Source organism: Cherax quadricarinatus, chromosome 79, assembly GCF_038502225.1.
Source record: "Cherax quadricarinatus isolate ZL_2023a chromosome 79, ASM3850222v1, whole genome shotgun sequence".
Taxonomy (NCBI): Eukaryota; Metazoa; Arthropoda; class Malacostraca; order Decapoda; family Parastacidae; genus Cherax; species Cherax quadricarinatus.
The window spans coordinates 3,690,949-3,701,885 of record NC_091370.1 but is presented as its reverse complement, the minus strand read 5'-3'; the positions used below and the strand labels follow the sequence as shown (position 1 = coordinate 3,701,885).

The window sequence follows — 10,937 nt, the reverse complement described above, 5'->3', positions numbered from 1 at the left end:
CTGTCTAGACAGGAAAAGAAGCTGTAGGTAGAATGAGATTTCTGCCTTTTCTCATCAGATATCCTGAAAACAGACCATAACATTCTTTACACATTCCTAGCTATTTCACGATTTCAAGAACATAGATGTTCGGAACGTATCGCTGTTAGAGTGTGAGCGATGTTATCGTTATTTTTGCAGGGTGGTGGTGGTGGTGGTGGTATGGTAGTTGTGTGTGTTGGGGAGGGAGGGGTGTACGCATCCTGTCTACTAGAGTTTGTGCTGTCGCTCTCCGTTACTCACTAGCAGTTTCCCACTAGCTGTAGTTCACTGTTGCTGTGCCTGTCTCAGCACACGACCCGCGGCTCTGGTCTCACTGCACGACCCACGCAGATCCTAAGCCTTTCCACCCCACATTTAGTCCAGGTAAGGCACCTTGAGTCATGAGACGGAACGCTGAGTCAGTCTACTGAGAGAGAAAGAGAGTACGTAAATTAATTAATTTTAAAAATATATCATAAAAAAACAGAGATCCTCTGGAATAAGAAACCAGAAATGTGTCTGATTCCCATTAAACGATGAATGTTTAGCATTTATTATTATTATTATTATTATTATTATTATTATTATTATTATTATTATTATTATTATTATTATTATTATTACAAGTATTAATTATTAATATCTATATTACAGGTATTATTATTATTATTATTATTATTATTATTATTATTATTATTATTATTATTATTATTATTATATCTTTTATTTACAGAAGACGTGAGGGGTTGTTGTTATAACAATCGTTAAGGAGAGAGGGTCCTGACAAGGGTTTCACAATCTTTCGACGACCCGTTTTATACGTGAACTCTAGTACAGAGTTGTTCTCCGGTACTGATGATTCTCTACCTAGTTGTATCAGCACTGGCGTCTCTGCTCGTTGCTACAACTGTGAAGAGTCAGCTGCCTGTTACCATGAACGCTACAGAGTCTACGCCTTTTCGGACGTCCACAGAGAGCGTGGCGCTTGGTGCAATGTGGCGGAAGCAAATTAACCAGTTGTACTTCACCGAAACGTTAATCACTTCATCTTATTCTGACGCATTAGGTGAATGTTTGAAGTGCTGTGCTAATATGACTGTGAAAGATAAACAACTGGATTGGATCAAGCTCACAAACTGTGGTAGCCAGTCGTTCAAGTGTTTATTGGCGTTTCCAGAGATTCGCTCCCGTATCACTCGGGACGTCTTTTGGCTGACCTCCAATAATGACTACGTGTTAATATACATGGGGAATTCTTCCGACGTCGTCCTCAACTGGGATTACCTCACAGGAGGGCAGAAGGTGTTAGAAATTATCCTCCTGGCCCTTGGTGGAGTTATATTAGTGATAACGCTGGTAGGTAACATCCTCGTGGTAGTTACATTGTTCACTATCCATAGTCGAGGGGAAACCTGGTGGATCGCCCGCATCACTATCGCTGTTACCGACCTTCTGAGGGGTTTCTTCGTCATTGCTTTGGCTGTGAGTAATTGCCTGTGTATGATGACAAAAAATCTCCCTTTCTCGGAACTAATGAACTTGGTCGAGAATCTGGGCTTCCCTGGAAGCTTGTACGAACCTCTTTTTCTCCGTCGAGGATACTCTAGTTTCTGTGGTATTGTTTTCGGAGTCACGGCTGTCATGTCCATGCAGTGCCATAGCTGGCTCACCTTAGAGAGATTTTTAATATGCAACTATCCTCGAGACAAGAAAATTCTCACTCCTTTCCACGTCAAAATTGCTGTGTTCGTCATGTGGATGATTGCACTAGGCGTCTCACTTTTGTTTTCTGCAGAGATTCAATATCAGAGTTTCTTCGACCCCGTCACCAAGTTGACTTTTAGTGTTTCCACCGAAAAGGAATTTTGTGCAAGCTACTTGGCATTTTGGCTCCTGAGCTTCTACTTTGCAGGGCTGTTTGTCTTCACCGTCGTCGTCTCACTTAAGACTATGACAATCTTCCGGATCAGATCCCAAGAGGAGATGGCTGAGGTGGTCAATAACACACCCATGTTTCGAGTGAAGCAGCAGGAGGATGAAGATCGTTGCATCATGATGACAATGAAGCTGATACTGGTACTGTACCTCGTCTCCACTGTTCCTCTGGTCTTTCTTCTATACCCGAAGCTCAAAACACACGTTCCTCTCTTGTACTTCACATGCTGGTGGAGCTTCGTGTTGAGCTCCTCTTGGAACTGGTATATTTACAACATGCGGAGCACCTTTTTCATGAACCACTTGATTAGGCTGTTGTTGAAATGTCCGTTATTGCCGGAATCCCTCAAAGGTAGATTGAAGAATCTGCTTCCCACCTCCCTGACCTTAGACTGGGAACCACTGTGGGTCAAGCTGGACGACATTATGAGAAACAATAAACAGCACTACACTGTTCGCAATGAGGAGTGACTCTCTCGGTACACTTAAAACACAAAAGGGCTTTCCACAATTCTCTCTCCCTCATGAACACCAAAAGCTAACTACCAGTCACCAGACAGCGATTAAAGGACGAAGGATCAAGCTTCCGCAATCTCTTGCGTTGAATGACCCACACGGATTCAACGCTTCAAGAAATACAGTCTCTTCCTAAACACATTTTCCCAGTGATTGTGACGTCTTGTGAAGTTTTCCAGTGGGTGCAGCTGTGTGGTGACAATTTCTGAATATATTCCTAACGTGGAATTTGAAAAAAAATGTACATAAATGGGCGTAAATGGGCTCAAAATACATGTCAAATAATATATGCAAAGTATTAAACTAATAAGTAAATTATTTATGATATAAATGCATCTTCTGTAGAGTTTTTGGTATTATTCTTGACCTGTGCGTACACTCAGGGTTATGTATATAAGTATACCGAGAGTTTAATCCCGACCTCAAGTATTATAGTATTCTTGACAGGTGGTAAACACATGGCATTCAGTCTTAATCACCTTCGAATAGTCAAGAGACAATAAACCCCGTTAACTATTTATCATTCATAAATTAAATATTAATATACCAAATTTAAACTACAGTATTATAACTGAGAAGTGATCAAAGCCCCAGGAACAAAACGTTTTCTAATAAATATTTGTCCTAGTGTTTGCTTTCGTGTTTTTCTAAACCAACTTTTCGATATTTATTACTAAGGTTTATACCAACTGGATTAAATACTTATTTTTCCTGTATTAAGTGCGAATTTTACAAAAAAATTAAGTACCAATATCTTACATGAATTAGATACCAATATTATACCTGACTAAAAAACCGTTATCATTCTTGAATTATTTACTCAAACCATAACAAAATTAGCTAGAAAAAAATGCTTTTCTTTTTACCACAGTTAACCTGTGACGGGCCAAAATAGGTACTGAGTTTATATAAAGGCCTGTCTCTGATTAAGGTTGTAATGAATCAGTGATAAAGGGAGAGTAAGGTATAGAATAGACAAAAACAAGAAAGGCATTAATGAATCATAGATAAAATGTGATAAAGCTGGTATTACCTATTCTGAAAGACTTAGAATAGGGGCCACAACAAGAAATGTCTCAGAATACAGATGGAGAGACAAACAGTGATACAGAGAAACAGGGTCATGCCATGTCAAGTGGTACCCCACCTCATCATTATGGATTTTGATTAAACTTGGTGCGCTGAATCTTACATGTTTCAAACTAAATTTGATTAAGTTTTAGACCCGTCAATAAAATGGTTGCTGAAACAGAATCGTTTGTCTGACGCCATGACCAAGTACCGTAACCCTACGAAATTTCGGCAATTTTGAATCAAAATAATTTCTCACTCTCTACCAAAGTAAGTGAAACTTTGCTGTCTTACATAACTTTTAATGCTTAATCCAATGGAATTAATACTGATTTACATTTTTTAAACTGACATGCTGATTGAGCCTCAAACTGGAGTAAAAATATCAGTACGTCAAAAAATGTAGAAGTTTAGCAATCATGGCAACTCAGTTGCTTGCCTCCATTATTGATGGATATTTTTCTGATGGAGAAGGCATTTTTCAACATGATCTTGCATTATTGATGGATATTTTCCTGATGGAGAAGGCATTTTTCAACAGGATCTTGCATTATTGATGGATATTTTCCTGATGGAGAAGGCATTTTTCAACAGGATCTTGCTCCATTCCACACTTCCAGAAAATTGCTGACATTCTTCGAAGAGAGTGGGTGAAGCGTTCTAAATTGGCCTGGAAACTCTCCTGGCGTTTTAACCCAACTGAGAATCTATGGACAATAACCAAACAGGACCAATAATGAAACAGGACTGTTCAACTGTGGAGAAGATAATTGCTGTTGATATTAGGACCTGGTAGGTAGGTAGTAGGTTGGTAGACAGCAACCACCCAGGGAAGTACTACCGTCCTGCCAGATGACTGTGAAACAGAAACCTGTAACTATTTTGCATGATGGTAGTATTGCTGGTTTCTTTTTCTGTCTCATAAACACGCTAGATAACAGGGATATCTTGCTACTCCTACTTACACTTTGGTCACACTTCACAGACACGCACATGCATATATATATACATACATCTAGGTTTTTCTCCTTTTTCTAAATAGCTCTTGTTCTTCTTTATTTCTTCTATTGTCCATGGGGAAGTGGAAAAGAATCTTTCCTCCGTAAGCCATGCGTGTCGTATGAGGCGACTAAAATGCCGGGAGCAATGGGCTAGTAACCCCTTCTCCTGTAGACATTTACTAAAAAAGAGAAGAAGAAAAACTTTATAAAACTGGGATGCTTAAATGTGCGTGGATGTAGTGCGGATGACAAGAAACAGATGATTGCTGATGTTATGAATGAAAAGAAGTTGGATGTCCTGGCCCTAAGCGAAACAAAGCTGAAGGGGGTAGGGGAGTTTCGGTGGGGGGAAATAAATGGGATTAAATCTGGAGTATCTGAGAGAGTTAGAGCAAAGGAAGGGGTAGCAGTAATGTTGAAGGATCAGTTATGGAAGGAGAAAAGAGAATATGAATGTGTAAATTCAAGAATTATGTGGATTAAAGTAAAGGTTGGATGTGAAAAGTGGGTCATAATAAGCGTGTATGCACCTGGAGAAGAGAAGAATGCAGAGGAGAGAGAGAGATTTTGGGAGATGTTAAGTGAATGTATAGGAGCCTTTGAACCAAGTGAGAGAGTAATTGTGGTAGGGGATCTGAATGCTAAAGTAGGAGAAACTTTTAGAGAAGGTGTGGTAGGTAAGCTTGGGGTGCCAGGTGTAAATGATAATGGGAGCCCTTTGATTGAACTTTGTATAGAAAGGGGTTTAGTTATAGGTAATACATATTTTAAGAAAAAGAGGATAAATAAATATACAAGATATGATGTAGGGCGAAATGACAGTAGTTTGTTGGATTATGTATTGGTAGATAAAAGACTGTTGAGTAGACTTCAGGATGTACATGTTTATAGAGGGGCCACAGATATATCAGATCACTTTCTAGTTGTAGCTACACTGAGAGTAAAAGGTAGATGGGGTACAAGGAGAATAGAAGCATCAGGGAAGAGAGAGGTGAAGGTTTATAAACTAAAAGAGGAGGAAGTTAGGGTAAGATATAAACAGCTATTGGAGGATAGATGGGCTAATGAGAGCATAGGCAATGGGGTCGAAGAGGTATGGGGTAGGTTTAAAAATGTAGTGTTAGAGTGTTCAGCAGAAGTTTGTGGTTACAGGAAAGTGGGTGCGGGAGGGAAGAGGAGCGATTGGTGGAATGATGATGTAAAGAGAGCAGTAAGGGAGAAAAAGTTAGCATATGAGAAGTTTTTACAAAGTAGAAGTGATGCAAGGAGGGAAGAGTATATGGAGAAAAAGAGAGAGGTTAAGAGAGTGGTGAAGCAATGTAAAAAGAGAGCAAATGAGAGAGTGGGTGAGATGTTATCAACAAATTTTGTTGAAAATAAGAAAAAGTTTTGGAGTGAGATTAACAAGTTAAGGAAGCCTAGAGAACAAATGGATTTGTCAGTTAAAAATAGAAGAGGAGAGTTATTAAATGGAGAGTTAGAGGTATTGGGAAGATGGAGGGAATATTTTGAGGAATTATTAAATGTTGATGAAGATAGGGAAGCTGTGATTTCGTGTATAGGGCAAGGAGGAATAACATCTTGTAGGAGTGAGGAAGAGCCAGTTGTGAGTGTGGGGGAAGTTCGTGAGGCAGTAGGTAAAATGAAAGGGGGTAAGGCAGCCGGGATTGATGGGATAAAGATAGAAATGTTAAAAGCAGGTGTGGATATAGTTTTGGAGTGGTTGGTGCAATTATTTAATAAATGTATGGAAGAGGGTAAGGTACTTAGGGATTGGCAGAGAGCATGCATAGTTCCTTTGTATAAAGGCAAAGGGGACAAAAGAGAGTGCAAAAATTATAGGGAGATAAATCTGTTGAGTATACCTGGTAAAGTGTATGGTAGAGGTATTATTGAAAGAATTAAGAGTAAGACGGAGAATAGGATAGCAGATGAACAAGGATGCTTTAGGAAAGGTAGGGGGTGTGTGGACCAGGTGTTTACAGTGAAACATATAAGTGAACAGTATTTAGATAAGGCTAAAGAGGTCTTTGTGGCATTTCTGGACTTGGAAAAGGCGTATGACAGGGTGGATAGGGGGGCAATGTGACAGATGTTGCAGGTGTATGGTGTAGGAGGTAGGTTACTGAAAGCAGTGAAGAGTTTTTACGAGGATAGTGAGGCTCAAGTTAGAGTATGTAGGAAAGAGGGAAATTATTTCCCAGTAAAAGTAGGCCTTAGACAAGGATGTGTGATGTCACCATTATTGTTTAATATATTTATAGATGGGGTTGTAAGAAGTAAATGCGAGGGTCTTGGCAAAAGGCGTGGAGTTAAAAGATAAAGAATCACACATAAAGTGGGAGTTGTCACAGTTGCTCTTTGCTGATGACACTGTGCTCTTGGGAGATTCTGAAGAGAAGTTGCAGAGATTGGTGGATGAATTTGGTAGGGTGTGCAAAAGAAGAAAATTAAAAATGAATACAGGAAAGAGTAAGGTTAAGAGGATAACAAAAAGATTAGGTGATGAAAGACTGGATATCAGATTGGAGGGAGAGAGTATGGAGGAGATGAATGTATTCAGATATTTGGGAGTGGGCGTGTCAGCGGAAGGGTCTATGAAAGATGAGGTGAATCATGGAATTGATGAGGGGAAAAGGGTGAGTGGTGCACTTAGGAGTCTGTGGAGACAAAGAACTTTGTCCTTGGAGGCAAAGAGGGGAATGTATGAGAGTATAGTTTTACCAACGCTCTTATATGGGTGTGAAGCATGGGTGATGAATGCAGCAAGGAGAAGGCTGGAGGCAGTGGAGATATCATGTCTGAGGGCAATGTGTGGTGTGAATATAATGCAGAGAATTCGTAGTTTGGAAGTTAGGAGGAGGTGCGGGATTTCCAAAACTGTTGTCCACAGGGCTGAGGAAGGGTTGTTGAGGTGGTTCGGACATGTAGAGAGAATGGAGCGAAACAGAGTGACTTCAAGAGTGTATCAGTCTGTATTGGAAGGAAGGCGGGGTAGGGGTCGGCCTAAGAAAGGTTGGAGGGAGGGGGTAAAGGAGGTTTTGTGTGCGAGGGGCTTGGACTTCCAGCAGGCATGCGTTAGCGTGTTTGATAGGAGTGAATGGAGACAAATGGTTTTTAATACTTGACGTGCTGTTGGAGTGTGAGAAAAGTAACATTTATGAAGGGATTCAGGGAAACCAGCAGGCCGGACTTGAGTCCTGGAGATGGGAAGTACAGTGCCTGCACTCTGAAGGAGGGGTGTTAATGTTGCAGTTTAAAAACTGTAGTGTAAAGCACCCTTCTGGCAAGACAGTGATGGAGTGAATGATGGTGAAAGTTTTTCTTTTTCGGGCCACCCTGCCTTGGTGGGAATCGGCCAGTGTGATAATAAAAAAAAATTAGGACCTGATACCAGGACGAAGAATTTGCCAAAATATGTCCAACATTGGTCGATTCTGTGCCAGTGCTTATAAAAACAAAGAGTAGTTATATCACTTCTTAAATAAATTATCTGTCAGATCATCGCCGTGTATTTTCCAAATAAACATTAATTTTCCAAATAAATGTATTATTTCACCACTGTCTTAATTAATATGCATATTATTGTAATATTAATACGATCAAGTATTAATAGACCTAGTATTAATACGCCTAGTATTAATAAGCCTAGTATTAATACGCCTAGTATTAATACGCCTAGTATTAATAGACCTTGTATTAATAGACCTAATATTAATAGGCCTAGTATTAATAGACCTAGTATTAACAGACCTAGTACTAATAGACCTAGAATTAATAGGCCTAGTATTAATAGACCTAGTATTAACAGACCTAGTATTAATAGACCTAGAATTAATAGACTTAGTATTAATAGGCCTAGTATTAATAGACCTAGTATTAATTGGCCTAGTATTAATAGACCTAGCATTAATAGACCTAGTATTAATAGGCCTAGTATTAATAGGCCTAGTATTAATAGGCCTAGTATTAATAGACCTAGTATTAATAGACCTAGTATTGGAAATAAATGGTATAAAATACCGACACAATGGAAATATAAACACATATGCAGTATAATGTGATCCTTTATTAACAACGTTTCGCCCACACAGTGAGCTTTTTCAAGTCACAAACAGTTCTACCTGGGGTGCAAGCAAGCAAATAAGTTCAGGTAAGAACCCAATGGGATGAGCGGGGAAGACGGGACAGACGAAGAATAGCTCTGGAGAGGAGTGTTCTTAGTCAGAGAAATAGAGCCAGGGCTTAACCCAGCAGCTAAGGCGATCGTGGGACAGACTTGAGAACAGGAATAGCAGGGACTGTTGCATCGAACTTGTGGTAGTTGAAGTCTTGAATCTTGAGTAGCTGGCAGCAGGCTAGGTCACATCAGAGGTAGAACACATATGGGAATTATAGGAGTAACTGAGGAGGTAGGTTAGCAATGGAGCCATTTACGAATTTTTTGAAGCTGCTCCTAGATAGGTGGTGTAGTTTAGCCTTGTTAATGAAGGTGAAACGTAGAGGCTTGATGAACTCAAGAACTTGGGTGAGTGTGAAGTGAAGCGGTGATTCACATGCATACTTGACTGTTCCAGCACCGAGGCTTTTGTAGAGTTCAGTACAGGTCATGGTGTCAGTATTTGAAGGAGAAGTGTAAAAGGTAAGATTTTCCCATGAGGGTTTACTGGAGTCGTCGTTATCTTCCTCTTGAGGAGTGAATTCACTGGGAGAATCTACAATGGTGGTAGCAGATGACTGAGGTTCGACAGGAGCAGCTGTGAGGTGTAATGGTTGTGTAACACCAGGCTGGGAGAGGTTGGAGACGGTGGCTGAGGCAACATGATCAACGTTGTCAGCGGTGGAAGTGGTTATAGAAGTTACAGAAGCAGTTGCTTGGGCAGGAGACAGGTCTGCAGGTGCAGTAAAGTTCAGGACGTTGGGAAGGATCTTGGGGATGTCTGCTGAAGGTGTGGAGTCCAGAAAATTGAAGGCAGGCATGTTGTTCAGACGGAATAGTTCGTTAATAGTGGTGTTGAAAGTGCCGGGGTTTGCTGCGTTTGCAAGGTGTGCATTCACCATGCAGTACAGCACCTTGGAGGAATCTCCGTCTGGGAGTGGAGAGAGGGAGTTGCCGCGCGATGGTGCCTGTAGATTAGCGTGTAGAGTCTTGGTGGTGTCGGTTTGTGGTTTGGTTATTGCATCGTATGGCGGTGAATTGGCGGTGTTCTTCAGAACTTTAGTTTTCTTCAATATGATTTCTTTCCTGAGTGGGCACTTAGCTGCAAGGGTATGATGATTACCCTTGCAGTTAAGACATGTTGGTGCTGTAGTAATGGTGCAGGAACTGAAATCGTGTCCATCATTCCCACATTTTAAACAAAACTTCTTATCCTTGATGGGGCAGTCCTTGGTTGTGTGTTTATAGGAGTAGCAGGTCCAGCAGTGGGAGATGTATGTGAAACGTTCTTGTTCTATATGACTAGGGTGAATGTGGTAATATGAGATGGCCAGACCGTCAGAGAGAGCTTGGGCAGCCATGGAGATGTCTGAGAATGTAATCTTCAGCATAGATGAGGCGTTAGGGATCTTGGAGATGCTGTCTACCGAGCCCCAGGTGTGTTGTTCCTCATTAGATGTCTTCAGTGCTTCAGTAGAGAGAGAGGTGACCATATTGTCCAGTCTTTTCACAAAGACCGAACGTTTCGAATGGAGACGGGGATAGAGTGAATTGTTGTGTTTGTAGGGTCCTGATTGAAGAGTCGTCCATTAGTTTTGATGCTTCCGTGTCGTCAGTGCAGACGACAATGAAGGAGTCCTTCAGAGAGTGGATTGCCGTAAATTTTACCTGCAGGCGGGTCTAAACGACGGTAGCTAAAGCTAACTTCGAGGAGTCATTTATTGCACCATTCGCGGGCTTGATTTTAACACGATTCGACAGCATTGTGAAAAGGATGTGACGTTTGTAGAATATAAATTCTACACCCCGGCGGGGTCGAAGAGAGGCTTCTTGAGTGTAGAGCAACTGTGTGACCGGACTGCGTCTGTCCAAAGAACCTGGGGTGAACGAACGAACGAACAAGTGCAGGTAAGATCCCAATGGGATGAGCTGGGAAGACGGGACAGACGAAGAATAGCGCTGGAGAGGAATGTTCTTAGTCGTAGAAATAGAGCCAGGGCTTGACCCAGCAGCAAAGGCGATCGTGGGACAGACTTGAGAACAGGAACAGAGAGTCTCAGTCGCGTTGGTCTTGTAGCAGTAGGTTAGGCAGGAGGAGGTAGGCAACGATAACTCTGGTGAGTTGGAGAGGTGGCATCTACGTTGAGATATGCGGGTTTTTACTTGTCTTAACGCCCGGTCTTAGATCCACTTTGAAGTCGCCGGAATGCAGGTTTTGACAGGAGAGTACACTC

General features: G+C 41.2%; 1 protein-coding gene across 1 annotated transcript; it reads left to right on the top strand.

Moving 5' to 3' along the window:
* The first annotated feature begins 216 nt into the window (after nt 1-216).
* On the top strand, nt 217-3,287 carry LOC128702772 (uncharacterized). Its single transcript, XM_053797200.2, has 2 exons — nt 217-405; nt 755-3,287. The coding sequence occupies exon 2, from the start codon at nt 877-879 to the stop codon at nt 2,425-2,427; it is 1,551 nt and encodes a 516-aa protein (XP_053653175.1). The 5' UTR covers nt 217-405; nt 755-876; the 3' UTR covers nt 2,428-3,287.
* The last annotated feature ends 7,650 nt before the right edge of the window (nt 3,288-10,937 follow it).